Source organism: Galeopterus variegatus, unplaced genomic scaffold (assembly GCF_000696425.1).
Source record: "Galeopterus variegatus unplaced genomic scaffold, G_variegatus-3.0.2 Scaffold1373, whole genome shotgun sequence".
In the NCBI taxonomy this organism is placed as follows: Eukaryota; Metazoa; Chordata; class Mammalia; order Dermoptera; family Cynocephalidae; genus Galeopterus; species Galeopterus variegatus.
This window is the reverse complement of record NW_007727484.1, coordinates 219,797-239,119: the sequence shown is the minus strand read 5'-3', so window position 1 is coordinate 239,119 and position 19,323 is coordinate 219,797. Positions and strand designations below refer to the sequence as shown.

Here is a 19,323-nt window from a genome sequence, read left to right as displayed (position 1 = left end):
TGCGAGTCCTGCTGCTTTTGGGAAAGCACCAGCCAGTGGCACAGGACCTCAGAGCAACCGCGGAGCTGGCTCCACGGAAACACAGCAGAATTTGAGATCCATGTGCCAGATTGTTTGTTTCAATGTTTTTAAGGATGCTCTCTGAGAGTTACAGAGCAGACACTCCTGGAGCACCTTTGTCCTGAGGGAGACCCTACTCCACCCTTTGGGAATGGCCCAGCCCATGTGTGCCAGTCTTGGGGGCTGCTGTGGTACCCACTCCCTACAGGGCTGTCAAATTGATCCAGCACACTATTTTGAAGTTTTTTTTTTTGGAAGCAGTTTAAAATTTTTGGTAACTTTGAGGATTTTACTTTTGGTTTCATATATAAGGATACTTTTTGTGATTAAAACCTTCTTGTTGAGATTAGAAATTTTTCCTTTGGATCATTTATATTGTATTTGGTAAGTTAGAATTATGTTGAGAGGATATTCATTTCCTAGGTAGTGTGCATAGTTGTGTCTTTTTTTTTTTTTTGTGACCGGTAAGAGGATTGCAACCCTTGGTGTCGTGTCGCCCACACTGCACTCAGCCAGTGAGCGCACCAGCCATCCCTATATAGGATCCGAACCCGCGGCCTCGGCGCTCCCAGCGCCGCACTCTCCCGAGTAAGCCACGGGGTCGGCCTCATAGTTGTGTCTTTTAACAAAGTCACACACATAACAATTTGCCTTCAATAATTTAGGTAGTTTTAGAACTCAGAGAAGAACAAGATTTTTTGGAAAAATACCCTGAGATAAGATTGTTATTTCTCCTTTTTAAGTGCATTCTGTCCATACAATTCCTTTTTTGTGGTTTCACTTTCTGAGTGTAATGTGATTGCACAGCCTGGTCCAAAGAGGGAGGGCGGGGTTGTGATGGGCAGTGGGGATTACGGAGGAGGCTTCATTCTCTTCTGACCTCCCGGTGACATGCAGAGGCACAGTGCAGAAAGACGGACCACTTCAGAGGGTGATGAGAGTTGTCATCATCATCACTATTATTGGTTTGTTGGTAAAACATGGACACTGTTCATCTTATCCAGCATGTTGTGCAAAGACAGGGTTTGCCATGAAAACTTTAGACTTGGACCTGTGTGTATAATAGAAACTATCTTTTTAGAAAACATCTAAAATCAAATGTAGTAGAATTTAGGTTAACTGTGTTATCACAAGTCATATTTGATGCACGTAGCATTTTGTATGAAGTGACAAAGGAGAGATGGCTGCTTGTAGATGAGAAATAATGCTGTCCTGTCAGCCACAAGAAGGGAATTTGTTCAACCGAAGATGTCGTGTAGGTGCTGCCTTTGTTCTTCCTACAGGTCACGTTAAGTTGTAGGTGGTTATTACATGCTTATGTTATGATTACATTCAGATGGAGGGGCATACCAAGCAAGGTGATGGCACTGAAAAAACTTATAGAAAATTTTAATTTTAATCATTAAGAGAATTTAGGTTATCTCAGTATGAATCCCATGTGGAATAAAAAGGCGGATACTATCTTCTGCCCTGTTACTAAAAGGAATTTGTGAGGTGACTGGAGTGAACATAACTAACACACCAATATTCACCAAAAGAAAGCACTTCTTTTATGGGCTTTGCATGTGGCTATTTTTCCCATCCTCTCTATCCCATTTTCTTGTATATTATCTGAGCGTCACATGTAACTGGGTGTCTTGTGTCTTACGACAGCTGCCCTGGTAGCTGCTCTTGTATTTGGCCTTACCTGTCCAGCATGGGGTCAGGATTCTGCTTCACCTTCTGGGAAACATCACCCCCCACCTCCCTCCCAGGTTTATCTGTATGTCTAAATCTACCAATTCGCATTTAAGGAAAAACTTCATGAACTGGAACATTTTTCTTCTTTTTTTCTCCAGCTACATCAGTGTCTTAGATAATGTATTAAAATGGACACTCGAAAGAGTGGAATATAGTTTTCTAAAGTATGGAAGAGTCCAGCTGTGGCTCCATTATCCTGCTCTGTTCTTTTCTCAGGAGGTTCGCTTCGTTACTCTCATGTATAACCCATTCTGATCGTGTACTGGGTAGGTCTGCACTCCCTTGCCTGCACTCCCTTGTCTCCCTATGAACTTCAGCCTTTGATGTTCATACAGTGTTCTAATTGGGATTTCATAGGCCATGAAGTTGAACGAGAGTCTGGATGGGCTGTTGAAGGAACTGTTGCTTTGATCACTTCTGGCGTCACAAATCCTAGCGCTAGTTTTACTGCAAGAAATGGCAAGTTGCTGTGAAGTCATGGCATGGCCTGTTCACAGCAGCCTGGAGGGGGAGGTGGCCAAGGAGGGAAGAGCTCACCGAGCTCAGGGATTGGAGGGAAGGACTGGACACCATTTTCTAGTGTCCAGGCAGGGACAAGACTGGAGTCGTGCAAGCTTTGTCATGATGGCCGATCGTGAAGATTTTCTAATGGTTTTAGTTTTGTTTAAGGAACATGGACACTTAAGATAGTGTGCTTTGTTTTTTACCGTGTTTCAGAAGAGTAGAGTTTTAGGTCTGTAGAGACTTCTCTGTTTCTACTCAGAGAGGGGTGCCCTTGGGTACATCCCTAGGCCATCTGTCCTGGGCCCCCATCCCACAAAACTCTCCCCACTTTAGTTTGCAAGAATCTTCATTATTGCTGCTGGTACCCTCTCTCTACTCTTTACTTTCATCCTCCTTATTATCTTTTTATGTAGAATTTTGTGTTTAAAAGACCTTTCGATTGAAAGGAACCTCAGAATTCCTGGAAATCCCAGCTCTGGGAGGGAATTCCTTTTTTCATCCTGGGTTTGGAAGTCGGCATGAAGTCTACTGAATGTTCTTGAGTTTGGGCAGATGTACTTGAGGATAGAAAGAAAGAGCTTGGAAGGAGGTGTTTTTCTGGAATTGATATAGTGTGACTTTTGAAGGAGGGAACTGGAGCCGGCCTGTCGATCAGAATGCCAGCGTGTGTGCGCCCTGCTCAGGCTTTGACACGCTGGTGTCGTCCTCCTACCTGCTGTGCTGGTTTGTGTTCTCACCCACGCTCGCTGGAGTGGTGGCGTCTGATGTCCTGGAGGGAAAGGCCCGCGCGGCGGGGGCAGAGGGGTCTGTCGCATGGTAGAGAATCCTGCAGTCCGGCCGGTCCTCCTGGGCCAGGTTTGGATGGGGACCTCGCTCCTACACCTCTTGTTGCTGTGAGGCTGGGGGACTCGACGTGGAGGGGTCCCAGCCTGTGGGCTGTGGGAGTCCTGAGCTGTTGGGGGGGGTCCCTGGCCTTGGGAGGAGGTCCCGGGCCATGGGGGCGTCCTGGGGCCGTGGGTCCAGGGCCCGGTCCTTGCCCTGGCACCTTTACTTACCGATGGAGGTCACTTCCTCTGTCCTGTTGGCTCCCGGGGCTTGTTTTATCCTGGGCCTCGGAAGCGCGAGGCGGGGGTGTTGCCAGCCCTTCTTCCTGGGGCGCCGGAGCCCACGCCCCTGCCCCGCTCAGCTACCCTGGGTCAACTTCTGGGCATCGGGGGCGTGGTGGGGGTGTGGAGGCTGGGGGATTCGGTGGGTTGTGTGATCGTTTTATGAGAGGTGCCTCCGGGAGAGGGACCCGGCGTTTCGGGGTGCGCATGTTCGGTGCTGACCCTTCTGGTGCGTGGACTCGGTCAAGAGCTTGGAGGGCGGGGCCGACTGTCCACGTGCGTTACCTGGCTCGCTCCTCACCACTGGATAGAGTCATCCATAAAGGCCTCGGGTTCGAATATGACTCGAGTTTGGTTTTAACCAAGTCGGTTTGTTTTGCTTAGATCAAGAAGAGAGAGTGCGTGCTAGGCAAGAGGACTGAGCAGTGGAGGTGGCATTTCTGTGACCGGCGTGACTGTGAGTCACCCTTCTTCCTTCAGCAGGTGCACCGAGTCTCAGGGCAGAAGGCTTAGCAGATGTCCCGTCTGGTGGGAGCTTCTGGAACATTTCAGACCAGGGCAGCATTCCTTCTCTTCGATCCTTCCTCTGGGCCTTCCTAATACCCTGGGGTCGGTCAGCGGTGACGGACTCGGGGGTCCTCTGGTCGAGTGGAGGCGAGCGCGCCCCTGCTCTGCGCTGCTGCTCAGCCCAGGGCGGTCTCCCTCGGGGGAGAAGAGTCCCAGCCTCCTGGAGCCCTGGGGGGCACCAAAGGCCACGCCCCGCATCCCGCCGCGGTCGGTGGAAGAGCCCAGGCACGTGCGGCCGGGGCGGCACTGCTGCGGTGCCCGCTGCGGACACTCCACGGCCCTCTGGCGTGGGTCAAGGGCTGTCGGAGGCTCCTGCCCGTGCGCGGACTGTCGTGGACGCTGACGCCATCCGACAGCGTTACGTCTTTAGACATTGTTTTCATTTTACACTTTATGGCAGTTTTAGGGTTACAGAAAAATAGAACAGAAAGTGTAAACAGTTCACAGACTGGACCCTTGTCACAGTCACGAAGCGACATCGATGCCTTAGTATCAGCTGAAGTTTTCCTTAGGGCCCCTCTTCTGCGGGGTGCAGTTCTGTGGCTTTCACCAAATGCACAGTGGGGTGCAGCATTGTGCCATCACAGCGTCGTACAGGATGGTGCCGCCGCCCTGGAGCAGCCCCGGCCCGCTGCTCACACCTCCTCCGCGGAGACCCCGGCTACCCCGGGCCTTTTCCTTTCGCGTTACCTCAAACGTTTATGTCTTTGTGTTGAGAACATTCAGAATCTTCTCTTCTGTCTCATCGAAAATACCCAGTAAACTGTTGTGAATCATAGTGACCGCACTGTGTTGCATGCGGTAGATGTCGTTCTTCTTATCCAGCTGTGATTTTGTATCTGTTAACCAACTCTCATCACCCCTCCCCTTCCCCTCCCCCTTCCCAGTCTCTGGTAACCACCATTTTTCTCTACTTTTATGGGATTACCTTTCTCGACTTCCACATGAGTGAGAACGTGCAGTATTTCTCTTTCTGTTCCTGGCTTACTTCACTTAGTATAATGTTCTCCAAGCTCATCCATATTGCCATGAATGACAGGATTTCGTCCTTTTTTATGTGGCTAAATAGTATCCCACTGTGTATGTATACCACATTTTCTTCATCTGTTCATTTTTTGATAGCCACTTCGGTTGATTCCGTATCAAGGCAATTGTGAATGGTGCTGCCATAAACAGGGGAGTGCTCTTCCATATACCGATTTCCTTTCCTTTGGATATATATCTAGTAGTGGGGTTGCTGGATCGTATGGTAGTTCTATTTTTAGTTTTTTGAGGAACCTCCAAACTGTTTTCCATAATGGCTGTACTAATTTACATTCCCACTAACAGTGTAGGAGGGTTCCCCTTTCTCTGCATCCTCATCAGCATTTGTTATTTTCTGTCTTGTTGATAATAGGCAGTCTAATTGAGGTGAGATGGTATCTGCATTTCTCTTATGATTATGTTGAGCCTTTTTTTCACGTACCTGTTGGACATTTGTATATCTTCTTTTGAGAAATCTCTGTTCAGCTCCTTTGCCCTTTTTTTTATCGGATTTCTTTTTTCTTTTGGTGTTGAATTGGTTAAGTTCCTTGTATGTTCTGGATATTAATCCCTTGTTGGGTGCATAGTTTGCAGATGTTTTCTCCCATTCTGTAGGTTGTCTCTTCACTCTGTTGATTGTTTCCTTTGCTGTACAGAAGATTTTTCATTTCATGTGATCCCATTTGTCTATTTTTGTTTTTGTGGCCTTGTGCTTTTGAGGTCTTTTTGATAAAATCTTTGCCCAGACCAACACCTTGAAGCATTTCTCTTATGTTTTCTTCTAGTAGTTTCATAGTTTTGGGTCTTACATTTATGTCTTCAATCCATTTTGAGTTGATATTTGTATATGGTGAGAGAGAGATAGGGTTCTAGTTTCATTCTTCCTTATATGGATATCCAGTTTTCCCTGCATCATTTATTGAAGAAATTGTCCTTTCCCCAATGTGTGTTCTTGTTGCCTTTGTCTAAAATCAGTTAGCAGAAATACGTGGCTTTATTTCTCGGTTCTCTGTTATGTTCCATTGGTCTGTGTGTCTGTTTTTATGATGGTACCATGCTGTTTTGTTACTATAGCTTTGTAGTATATTTTGAAGTCAGGCAGTGTGATGCCTCCAGCTTTGTTCTTTTTGCTCAGGATTGCTTTGGCTATACAGGGTTTTTTGTGGTTCTGTTTGAATTCTTGGATTGTTCTTTCTGTATTTGTGAAAAATGTCATGGTATTTTGATAAGGATTGCATTGAATCTGAAGATTGTTTTTAGTAGTATGGCCATTTTCACGATATTAATTCTTCCAATCCAGAACATGAGACAGCTTTCCGTTTTTTTGTGTCCTCTTCAGTTTCTTTCATCAGTGTTTGACAGTTTTCTTTGTAAAGATTTAGTAGTATGGCCATTTTCACGATATTAATTCTTCCAATCCAGAACATGAGACAGCTTTCTGTTTTTTTGTGTCCTCTTCAGTTTCTTTCATCAGTGTTTGACAGTTTTCTTTGTAAAGATTTTTCACCCCCTTGGTTAAATTTATTCCTAGAGGTTTTTTGTGGTGTGTTTTTGTTTTTGTTTTGTGGGGGGTAGCTATTGTAAATGGGATTCATTTCTTGATTTCTTTTTTAGCTTGCTCATTTTTGGTGTATAGAAATGCTACTGATTTTGTATCTTGCAACTTTACTGAATTCATTTATCAGTTCTAAGAGGTTTTTTGTTTGTTTGTTTGTTTTTTTGTGACTGGCCGCACCGTGCTCAGCCAGTGAGCGAACTGGCCATCCCTATATAGGATCCGAACCCGCGGCGGGAGTGCTGCTGCGCTCCCAGCGCCACACTCTCCCGAGTGCACCACAGGGTTGGCCCAGTTCTAAGAGATTTGGTGGTGGTTTTAGGGTTTTCCTTATATAAAATCATGTCGTCTGCAAACAGGGACAATTTGACTTCCTCCTTTCCAATTTGGATGCCCTTTATTTCTCTCTCTTGCCTAATTGCTCTGTCTAGGAGCAAAACATTCTTAAAACAATTTTTTCCCCCCAATTTTTTGGCCGCTGGCTGGGATGGGGATCTGAACCCTTGACCTTGGTGTTATAGGCTGTTCTCCTCTACCCAACTGAGTTAACCCGCCAGCTCAGAATTTTTTTTTTGAAAGGTCATGAAACTTAATATTGTGGATAAGCTATGATTGACGCTGGTGATGAGGAGTGTGAGGCAGAGGTGGTTGGCAGGTACCTCCAGGAGAGGGACAGCATATGAGGGGTACAGCAAGTTCCAAGGAATGCCTGGGGACCCCAGGCAGTTTTACGAGGCCTGCCCTGCCGTGCTCTGTCCTGGGCTTATCTTGGGGTATTGGGGGACCGCAGGAGGTGTTCTCAGCAGGGCTGTGACATAGTGGGCTGGCAGGCTTGGTCTCTTTGGTGTAGCAGCGGCCTCAAGGCCCATTTACACCTCAGGGGGTTCTCATTTATGTGAGTTACATCTACTATTATTTAATATAAAGTAAATTAAAACTGAGAATTTAAAACAATTACGTATGTATTTAAAGATAAAAGTAAGTGTAACATTTTTGTATGTTAAGGCAAACAGCAATTTCTATGAAAAGTAACTTTTTTTTGTCTTTTTCATGACCGGTAAGGGGATCGCCCACACCGCGCTCAGCCAGTGAGCGCACCGGCCATTCCTATATAGGATCTGAACCCGCGGCGGGAGCGTCTCTGTGCTCCCAGCGCCGCACTCTCCTGAGTGCGCCACGGGCTCGGCCCAGAAGTAACTTTCTAAATGAAAAACAGCTTAAGGGCGGCATCGTTTTACACATTGTTACATCTCTTTCATGTCTGGCTAATAAAGGAGACAGCAGAATTTGCAGATCTGCTTCTGCATTCAGGCTGAGGGTGATGTGTTGTTTGAAATATATGAAGAAAAGCTGCCTCATGGACATGTGGTTGGAAAGAGAGGAGTGTTTTCATAGTCTTTTCAGACAACTGCAGATGATCTGCTTTGATACTAAACCAAAACTCGGCAAGATGACCCTATATTGATGATCTTTCTTCTCTGTGACCTTGAAGCCTGTCTTAAGTGCATCTTTCACTCGTGCGTGCTTTTGAATGTTAGGTACTGGTCATCTGGGGAACATTGGCTTACTGAGTTATGATGATTTTCCAAGTCAACACATTCCATTATTCAGTACCAAAAAATCATATTCATTAATAATACCTCCCATGCTATCAAGAAAGTCTTCAAGTACTGGAAAGCTGTCAAGTTCATGGCGGCACCTTACACATTTACTAAAATTCAAATTTTCACTCAAAAGTTGGAATTTTAACAATGGCAACAGATACTGTTGGCTGTTTTCTATGAGGTGATAGGCTCACTTTGTTTATTTTGAGAAAGCATCTGCAAACATACAAGTCTGAGTAACCAGAACTCTTGCAGTTGTTCCTTCTAGAGGAGGAGCTCCATGAGTAAAGCATCTGGGTCAGTTCAGCCATCACGGCTGGACTGTGGCTGTGCCCTTCCTGTTCCATCCCGTGAATGTTAAACATCTGTATTCAGAGACTGATATGGGCATTCTCTGCTGAAGTTGGCTGCCCCACAAGCGCGTAGTGTGGAAGAATTCAGTCAGTGCATGCACAGTTTGGGGCACTGACTGGATTGATGCTAAGGTGCTCATGCCATTGCTTCTGAGCCGTCTGTGCAGATGTCAGTCCAGTAAAAAGGCAAGTGGGGTCCTAGTATTATTATGAAAATAGTTTGGGCCTCTTGAAACCCTGGAAGGATCTTGGAGATCCCAAAGGAGTCCTGTTTGAGGGTGGATTTGAAGGGTGTAGACTGAGGCAGTTGGGATGCAGCTGTGATGGGACAGGAGAGACTGTGGGGCTTGAGCATGCGGGTGTGCCTGGCCCTGGCTTGGCTGTGGGAGATCAGGGGCTTGGGTCAGACACTCAGGCTCCTGCCCGACCATATGGGGATGGGTTGTGTGCCATTGCTGAGACCAGGTCCTGGGAAAGATGATGTGGTTAAGTCAGATGTTCCAAAGTCACCTCCGAGGGCAGCCAGGTCACAGATGAGGGAGGCAGGCCGGGTGGGAAGGGAGGGAGTTCTCAAGGGTCTAAACTGTGAGATGCATTAGTCGCCTTCAGTCATAGGCGGGGCCTGACATGGTCTGTGCTCTGTGGAGCCCCGAGGGGAGCTCCACAGCCCCACCACATCTTCTCACTTGTTCAGACTCTGGAAGCCCAGATTTTTATAAACTCTACTTTTTACATGTTTTTTTTTTTTTTTTCCTTTTTGTCTTTTTTCGTGACCGGCAACGGATCGCAACCCTCAGTGTCGCGCCCGGACCGGGACCGGCAACGGGATCGCAACCCTCGGTGTTGCGCCAGCACCTCGCTCAGCCAGTGAGCGGCCAGTCTGCATGTGGGATCCGAACCGTCGGCGGGAGCGCCGCCGCGCTCCCAAGTGGCGCACTGTAGCAGTGCGCCACCGGGCCGGCCCTTACATGTTGATATTTGATTAAAGATAAAACAGGGTGTCAGTCAGCCTTCTGCAGCTGTCTGTCTGGCTGCTCCTCATGATCTCAGAGCCTGAACGTGCCAGCCTGAGTGGCCCTTCTTCATCCAGCTTGTGGACTCCTAGGGCACCAGGTGCATGTCGCACAGTTCTTCATGTTTCATGGCTGGCCCTGCGGCTTCCCACCAGCTGAATATGAGCTTCTCTGTGGCTAAGCCTTTTGTCTGTCATCAGTTCCTAGTGGCTACACCAAAGGGGTTTGCTTTTCTCCAGCATCTCATCGCCATGCCTGTTGGGTGTGGGTCTGACAGTTCCTGTCTTTCAGTCTAGCCTGTCCATCTGGTGTTCTTGTGGATCACCAGTCACTAGGTGTCTCTCTGCTCCTTCGTTTTCTTGCTCTCTCTGTGAGGTGTTTGCGCAGCCAATGCTGGGAGCCTCTGCAGTTGTAGGCTGCTGTGCTGGGCACCAGGTAGGACTTGGTGCAGCATGTGGGCTCAGCAGTTTTTAGGATCCTTCCGTGCGCCCATGTGATGTGGGTCTGTTCTCTCTACTGCAGCCCTTACTACGTGAGGCTCTGAGCTTGTCATTCTCATCATGGCTCCTTGAGTAAGGGGTTCAGTCTTCATTTTGTAGCTGTGGAAACCAAACTCCATAGGACCTAGGTGACGTGGTGTAGCCCACAGTGGGCAGAGAAACCAGCACAAGGTCCAGGTCTCCTGACTCCAAAGCTTCACTTGTGTGACTCTGCTTGGAGCTCACCTCACTTTCTAGAAATGCCTTGCTCAGCTTCCAGTGGTAGCCTGCCTGTTCTGCTCCTGTCCCTCCTGCTTCTGTCCCTGCACAACGCTCTTGTATTGGTGCAGTCCAGGCTTGACTTTGTGATCTCTCCCTGTCTACATATCACTTTAGCACTTTGTGTTTCCAATCTTAAGGCTTCCCTAGCCTTTTCCTTTTTAAGAAACTTCCTTTTTTTTTTTTCTTTTGGCGGCTGGCCGGTACAGTGAACAAACCCTGGACCTTGGTGTTGTCAGCACAACACTCTAACCAACTGAGCTAACCAGCCAGCCAAGACACAAATAATTTCAGACATGTAGAAAGGTGGCGGGATTAATACACTGACCCCTGTGTACCTTCGTCCATATATACATGAAATATCCTCTAAGTTCACACACATGCCACACATCACACGTGCCATGCGCACACATGCACAGCATACTTTCCCCCTGAACCATTTGAGGGTAAGTACAGACTCCATACCACTTTATCCTTATTTATTATGTACAAAGATATTTCTCTTATATAACCACAATATAATGACCAAAATCAGGACATTTAGCATTGATACAGTTATCTAATCTGCTGTAAATGCAGTAGTGACAATAATTTCCTTTACAAGTTTTTCCTGTTCTGGATGGTAAGTTGCACTTAGTTGTCATATCTTTTTATTCTCCTTTTATCCGGGATAGTTCCTTAGTCTTTGTCTTTTATGAAGTGGCATTTTTGAAAAGTACAGGCCAGGTGTTTTCTAGAAGGCCCCTCTGATTGGTTTTGCCAGACGCCTCCTCGTGGTTGGCTTCAGGTTGTGCACCGTGGCAGGAGCATCACAGAGCACCAGTCTGTCCACCAGGAGGTGTGTGGTTTCACTCTGTCCCATGACTGATCATATTGACTTTGGTCATATGGTTAAGGTGATGTCCACCAGGTTTCTACACTGTAAATTTACTGTTTTTCCCTTTGTAATTAAGAAGTATCTGTGGCAAGATACTTTGAGATTAATGTAAATGTCCTGTTTCTTACTGAAATTTGACCTGATAGTTTTAGGATCTGCTGATGGATGAATTGTACCTGGATCATTACGACAACAGCGGTAAAGTGGTGATTTCTAACTCGCATTGTTCTTTTGGCACTCACCAGTTAGCAATCTAGTATGAAGAAGAGCTTTCCCTTCTCCTTCACTGTATGTTGCCCATTATTTATTCAGTATTAGTATGGGCTCACACTATCATTATTTTATTCAACGGGTTACAATTCGTCACCATTATCCACTTTGGTGGTCACAGTGTCCCAGCTTAGCCAGTGGGGCCCTTCCGGTGTGTCTGTGTTCTGGTGACATGCTAGTCGTTCTTTGAGCACTTCCTTTCTCGGGTACTAAACACTCTAGGTTCTAAACTCAGCTTATACTGTCCTTGCTTCGTCCCTGGCATTGGCCATCTCTTCCGGGAGCCCAGCTCTCGTAGCAAGAAATGGCGCATAGGAATCAAGATCCAGCACTTGGTTTGCCTGTTGCTGCTGAGGGGCCATTACTTCTGGCTCAGAGCTTCAGCTGTGCATCTGCTGTGGGCTGGCAGTTTCTCTGGAGGTTTCTCTCCTTCACTGCATGTTCCCACCTCTAAAGCCCAAGTCCCCATCCTCAATTGGGTGTTAGTTAAGGATTCTCTTGCAAGGGACAGAGACTCAGACCACCCAACACAAACGATCCTTTTACTGTCAAGATTTTCATTTCTTCAATCTGAGCTGGAGAACCATCAGAGTCTAGCATCTCTGTCAGCAGCTCTGTTTGGAATGCGTGTGAACAGTGCAAGAACTGGCAGCAGCGGGAGTGGGGTGGGCTGGGGTTGTTACTTAAGCTGTAACAGGGTTGTGCGTCCCATCTTTAACCTTGGTTTGGTATCCATCCAGGTCAGGAGTCCTGAACATTTTGTAGCCCTTTTGCAGAGGTGATGAGAACCATGTTTCCTCTTGATAGATGAGATGTAGGCTTAACCCACATGAGCATTTTTTTTTAAAGAAAATATAAGAGAACCATGTTTCCTCTTGATAGATGAGATGTAGGCTTAACCCACATGAGCATTTTTTTTTTTTAAAGAAAATATAGTTTCATTAATATTTTTTTACATTCTAGGATGTCACTGCAGAGCAATTGGGAGGGAGGGGAGAGGGCAAAAAGATGGGGTCTGCGGATGAGGAATGCTGGGTGGGCGTGGGCTGCATCTGCCCAGGCTGTGTGTATAGACTGCGTGACACCTGGCTCTCTCTGAAGATAACCTGTTTCTGTTTCTTCTCCCTCAACTAGAGCAGGAGTCTGTGGACTTTTTCTGAAATGGACCACAAATGGTTTTGACCACAAAGGTCTCTGTCGTATGTTGTCTTTTGTTGTTATTGTTGTTGTTTACAAGCCTTTGAAGATGTTAAAAACACTCTTAGCTGGCCTGGACCCTGAACTTGAGGTCGATCTTGATGGGTGCATTCACTGAGGTTTTCCACATGCCTGGGCATGATAGGTACTCAGTAATAGTGGTTGATCTTCACTCTAAATGACTGGCAGAGAGCACTGACCTCTTCATCTCCTAGAAGAGGACTCTTTGTGGTCCACTTAGGAGCAGACACCCATCCAGATCCCCTCAGCTGTGTTTCTTGGAGCAGGATTGGGCAGCACCAACAGGGCCCCGCCCCTCAGTGTGTGTGCATGCCTCAAAAAACCAGATCCTCAGGGACCCCTGGGGCCCTCAGCCTACACTTTGAAAACCACTGGTAGGGTCACACATGAAAGCTTCAGTGAAGGTGGGAGGGTCATAGCCTCATACTGGCAGAAGAAAGCTGGGCTTGCTTGTACCCTTTCTTGGCCTGTATACCTGGGGTGCAGTGAAGCTGTCAGCTTTGTTACAGAAGGCTGCTGGTGGGAGCATTCTGGGAAGCACTGAGGATTGAGGAAGGAGGGACGTTGTGCGGGTGGGAGGTGGGAGTTGGTGGCTGAAGATGACAGGATGGGTCATGACCCTGCTCTTGGGAGCCAGACTTGGTGTGAAGTGAAATTAGCAGTATGCTCAAGGTTCCGTGGGAAAGTTCTGAGAACATTTTCTAATGTTTTTTGGAGAAAACATTCTAGAAGTGATCAGAAGGGTTTAGGGAGTTACGCTCTTAGGTTATGGGAGCCTGAATTTCTGTAGCTTTGAGTGGAAAGCCCAGAGTAGTCTGTATTCTCCTCCCCTGGCCCCCAATGTGGGCAAGGCACTTGCCGTCCCCCTGCCACCTCTCCTCCTGGCCTCATGGTGGCTGCTGCTGCATCTGGAGACACCTGGTTAAGAGCGTTTTATGTGTTTATGTTCGCTTCTTCAACTAGACTCTAAATTTGTGTCTTAAAAAACAAATTCCGAGAGACCTCGTATAATATGTGCCTCCACGTAGAAGATGCTTAAACTCAAATATTTATAATCTGTTTGTTACTGAATTTTCTTGATTTGTCCATTTCTGTAACCTTTTTGGTAGGTTGCTGGACACTTGAAATGCTTAGATGAATTATTTTCAGCTGCAGAATGTATTTTGAAATAAATTATGGCATTTCCACAACAGAGCCAAAACATTTCAGGTTTCAAATTATATAAGAAACACACGAATGCAGTCTTATTGTTAAATTACTATCTCCAAAAATACAGATAAAGTAGACGTTTCCTTGGACTGTTTCTTGAATGACAGCCCTCCTCCTGGAGGTGATTCTGTTATCTGCTGGTTTGAATAAGCCCTAACTGTCCAGACATCTGATTGTGAATTTTTAACTGTGATTTGTTTTTGACTTTAGATATGATGTCCATTTGGAGAAGTCTTGTTGGCATGCTGTGCAGTCTGTCTTATGAATCTGGGTTGATGGCTGTTTTTTCTTTTAGCAGGCAGTTCCAGCTAAGGGGGAGACTAAGCAGGATTGCTGTATGAAAACCGAACTGCTGAGAGAAGGTAAGGTTTCGTTCATTCACACACAAGAGAAGTGACTTCGCTCCAGACTAGAAGACCAGCCACTCTTCACAGTGTCTTATCTGTCTCAGGCTTCTGACCTTCTTTGCTGCACCTAGGTTTACTGTATAGTTTCTGATCTCTCCCATTCCTAAACAGACACACATGCACACAAGAAAACTACAGACAAAAATCTCTCTTATGAACGTAGATGCAGAGATTCCCAACAAAATACTAGCAAACTGAATCCAGCAAACAAAAAGAAGGTGTGGTGTGGAGAAGGAAGATTAAACATTATGAGCAAGTGGGATTTATCCAGGCGTGCAAGTCTGGTTTAGTGGCTAAAACCAATTAATGTAAATACACTGAATACCAACAGAACAGACTGAAAGACAAAACCACATAAGCATTTCAACAGACACAGAAAAAGCATTTGACCGAAATCATCACCCCTTCATGATAAAAACTCTTAGCAGATTAAGAACAGAAGGGAACTTCCTCAGCCTGACAAAGGGCATCTTTGAGAAACTAACAGCTAACACCTTACTTTCACGTCCGCTTCCAGAGTGCTCATATCATGAATTCCTAAGTCTGTTGGGGATTCTCAGGTTTAAATTGGGTTGTGGTTTAGCTCTCTTTTCTGCTGAGGATTCATTCTTTCTGTTTTGCTTTTACCACTATTGTACCTGCCTTTGGTTGTAAGATTATGCTGATTTTTTTGTGTCTTTTTTGGTTGTTATTTGTGAATTTCACTTTTGGGTTGAGGTATTGGGAAAGAGTGACATTAAACTTGTTGCTTTGCCTCCCACCGATTTGTCACCCCTTTTCCTGTGGGTGATGAAGCTGCCAAAGATTACTCAAAGCCCATCTCTTCTGAGCAGTGAGAAGCCCTGAAAAGGGGTTAATCTCCCGGAACCCTCAAGAGAGAGGCATTCCTTGCATTTGGGAAATTAATCATGAATTGGAGTTCTCTTCCCGTATTTATTCTCCAGTCCAGGAAGTTACAGGAAGAGAACATAGGTGGGGTTTTTGCTAAGTATGGTTTAACAAGTTTAACAATTGAAGCTCTAAGTACAGTTTAACAAGTTTAACAATTGAAGCTGGTAACATTCAGTAAGACAAGCAAGGTGACATTCTATAATGCAGTCAAGTCAATCCACTAACAAAAGCTTGATTTTAGCAAACATTCTCTTCTTACAGCAATTTCCCAGTATCTTTACATATCAATCAGTAACCTGTCTGTCTTTGAGCCAGCAACCTTGCTGTGTTACAATTCCTGATCTTACAACAGAGTCTAGCCTGGGGAAAATTTCCTGTCCTTTGCAAGGTCAATATTTGAAACTGCAAGGCTTTGGAAAACCAGGCCCGGTGAAGTACATTTGCTTTATGCATACTCCACATAAACCTGTGTTCAGGGTGCTGTTTTTATCTGGCACTCTGGTGACATTTCTTAGAATATATCATTTCCAACAGAAGCCCTCTTCCTGCACACTGTGTGGTCAGTGTGCCAGAGGCTCTTGGTGGGTTCAAGCCACCCCAAATGTTGGATTGGTCACTTACTGAGAGTTAGTAGTTAAATCTGTTCCCAAACCTGTTCATACCAGTTATACCTGCTGTTATAGCTGTGTACTTTTATTACATATTCTGTGAACCAATGAAATGTGAATGTGGAAAATTGTTGTCCTTAGAACCAAGTTAAGTAAATGCTTCGGGACGATTCAGTGAAAGTGAATTGACAAAGATATTACTGCTGAGTTTGTAATGGATGAGGAACATAAAAGACAGAAAATATGATTGAATTCTGTTCTTTTTCCACTGTAAAGAAATTTAAATGGAAATGTTATGGTTGTGGTTTATGCAAGAAAGACAAAGTGTGCTCCTGGCTACAGACCCCTCTGAGGAAGCTGGCCCTTGGTCAGAAGTCATGTGTACACACGTTCAGATGAAGTGCTAATGTTATGCATGTCCTGGGGTTTTGTTTGGCCATTTCCTACTTTCACTAATTTTTTTTTCCTATTAACTCACCAGGCCTCACTATATCAGATGAGAAGTCTCCTAATGTCTTTCTAAAAAAAAAATTAACTACTTTTGACTTAAAAGAGAAACAGTAATTTATGTAAGATATATACCCTACAAGGGTAAAAACAAAAGAATTGAGGCATTATTTTAATTTATTATTTATTAATGTTTTTAGCCACACATTATATTTTCTAGTTTACAGGTCTTACACCTCTAATTATTTCATATTTTCTTTTGCTGTCATAAATGGTACATTTAAAATTTTACTTACCAATTATTCTTGCTAGTATATAGACTTGCATTTTATCTTTTGTAATCAAACTTTATTATGAGGTAATTGTAGATTCACTTGCAATTTTAAGAAATAATGTAGAGATCCCATGTGTCCTTTACCCTGTTCCCACCAGTGGCAACATCTTGCAAAGCCGTAGGACAATATCACAACCAGGATAGTGACACTGATACCATCTACCAGTCGTATTCAGAATTTCCTCAGTTTGGCTTGTGCTTGTTTGTGTGTGCGCATTTATTTCTACATGTTTTTATCATAAGTATAGGTTGGCATATCCACCCATCACAATCAAGATACAGCAGGGTCATAGCCACAAGGCTTCTCACCTTGCCCTTTTGTAACTGTACCACCTCCCATCCCTCACTTCCCCAGCCTTGTTTTTATTTTTTGGGAACCACCAATCTGTTCTCCATTTCTGTAGTTGTGCCTTTATAAATGGTTTCATATACTAGGCAACCTTTTAGGATTGACTCCTCCTCCCCAAAGGTACTTCCCTGGGGATTGATTCAGGCTGCTTCATATAGCAATAGTTTGTTCCTTTTTTTTGTCTTTTTTTCGTGACCGGTAACGGGATTGCAATCCTCAGTGTCGTGCCCGTACCGCAACCGGCAACGGGATCACAACCCTCGGTGTCGCGCCTGCACCGCGCTCAACCAGTGAGCGGACCGGTCTCTATATGGGATCCAAACCCTCAGTGGGAGCGCCGCCGCGCTCCCAAGCGCTGCACTCTACCGAGTGCGCCACCGGGCCGGCCCTAGTTTGTTCCTTTTTATTCCTGAGAAGTGTTCCATGGTATGATGGAGTTTGTTTAACCATGCCCTTGTTGGAGGATATCTGGGTTGTTTCCATTTCTTATCTGTTAAAATAAAACTGCTGTGATCATTTATCTATACATTTTTGTTTAGACATAAGTTTTCATTTCTCTGAGATAAATGCCCAGGAGTGTAATTGCTGTCATATGGTAAGAGTATGTTTAGCTTTATAATAAAATGCCAAATTCTAAAACAGCTCTACTGTTTGATGTACCCAGCAGCAATGTGTGAGAATTCCAGTTTCTCCGCGTCCTGTTATTGTCCGTCTTTCAAAGTATAGCCATCCTAATGGGTGTGAAGTAGCATTTCATTGTGGGTTGGACTTGCTACTGTTTAGTCTTGAGAATTCTTTACATAGTCCAGATACTAGGTGTTTGTCAGATATGCAGTTAGCACATATTTTCTCTTAGTCCCTAGCTAGCTTTTCATCCTCTTCCTGTAGGCTTTTGCAGAGTAAAAGTTTTTAATTTTGATGAAATCCAATTTATCAGTTTTTCCTGTTGTGGATTGTATTTTTGGTATCGAGGCTAAGACCTGCCTAACTTTAGATTCCGAAGATTTTTTTTTTTCTAAAAGTTTTTATAGTTTTACGACGTACATTTACATTTCTTTTCCATTTTGAGTTAGTTTTTGTATAAGGTTTGAGGTTTAGGTTGAGGTTCAGTTTTATAATCAGTTTTGTATTCTGTAACCTTCCTAAACTCAGACACCAGTTCTAGTAGCTTTCTTACAGGTTCCCTTGGATTTTCTAGATACAGAATCAAGTCAGATATTAATCAGTTTATTTACTTTTTTCCTTTTAGAATACTTTTTTTTTCTTGCTTGATTGCACTGGCCAGAATCTTCAGAATAATGTTGAATAGAAATAGTGAGAGTAACATTCTTATCTCGTTCCTGATGTTAGGGAGGGAAGGAAGCGTTCAGTTCAGTCTTTTACCAGTAAGTATAATGTTAGCTGTAGGTTTTACATAGATGTCCTTTGAAAGCTTGAGGATGTTCCCTTCTGTTCCTAGTTTGCTTAGAGTTTTTATCCAAAATGGGTGTCGTCACATGCTTTTTCTGAATCTTTTGAGGTGATAATTTTTTTTCTTTTAGTTTGTCAACATGGTGGATTACATCTGTTGATTTATTTGAACATTAAACTAACCCCCCCTTCCTGGGATAAACTCCATTTGCACTGAATATATTATCTCTCTCTCTCTCTCTTTTTTCTTTTTTTTAAAAGATGACCAGTGAGGGGATCTTAACCCTTGACTTGGTGTTGTCAGCACCACACTCTCCCAAGTGAGCCCTGGGCTGGCCCAATGAATATATTATCTTTTAAAATTTAATTTTGGGTTTGATTTGTTATAATTTTGTTTAGAATGTTTACATTTATGTTCACTGGGGATATTGGTCTGTAGTCTTCTTATAGTATCTTTGTCTGGTTTTTGGTATCAGGGTAATGCTAACCTCACAAATAAGGTGTGTCAGTTCATCTTCTCAAAAAAAAAAAAGAGTTTTGGTTTCATTGATTTCCTCTATTTTTCTCTGTTCTGTTTCATCAGTTCTCACTCTGATTTATATTTTCTTTCTTTTGCTTACTTTGGGTTTAATTTGCTCTTTTCTAATTTCGTGACACAGGTGCTCAGGGCTGTGAGTTTCCCTTTAAGTCTTGTCTCAGCACATCCCACGTGTTCTAATAGCTTGTGTTGTTATTTCCCTTCAGTACAAAATACTTTCTGATTTCCCTTTTAATTTCTTCTTTGTCCCATGGTTTTAGGAGTGTGTTTAGTTTTCAAATAATTGGGGGTTTTATCTGATCTTTTTTGACTTCATTCAGTCATTTTGAATTTATTGAGGCTTGTTTTTTTTTTTTTTCCCTTTTTGTCTTTTTTCATGTCCGGCAACGAATTGCAACCCTCAGTGTTGCGCCCGTACTGGACCGGGACTGGCAGCGGGATCCCAACCCTCGGTGTTGCGTCCGCACCTCGCTCAGCCAGTG

At 44.5% G+C, this 19,323-nt stretch overlaps 1 protein-coding gene across 1 annotated transcript in view; it reads left to right on the top strand.

Moving 5' to 3' along the window:
* EHMT1 (euchromatic histone-lysine N-methyltransferase 1) overlaps window positions 1-19,323 on the top strand; it is a 204,400-nt gene that overhangs the window by 72,926 nt on the left and 112,151 nt on the right. The window contains exon 3 of the mRNA XM_008576613.1: window positions 14,153-14,219. Within this exon, the coding sequence (XP_008574835.1) occupies window positions 14,153-14,219 (67 nt within the window). The remainder of the gene's footprint in view (window positions 1-14,152; window positions 14,220-19,323) is intronic.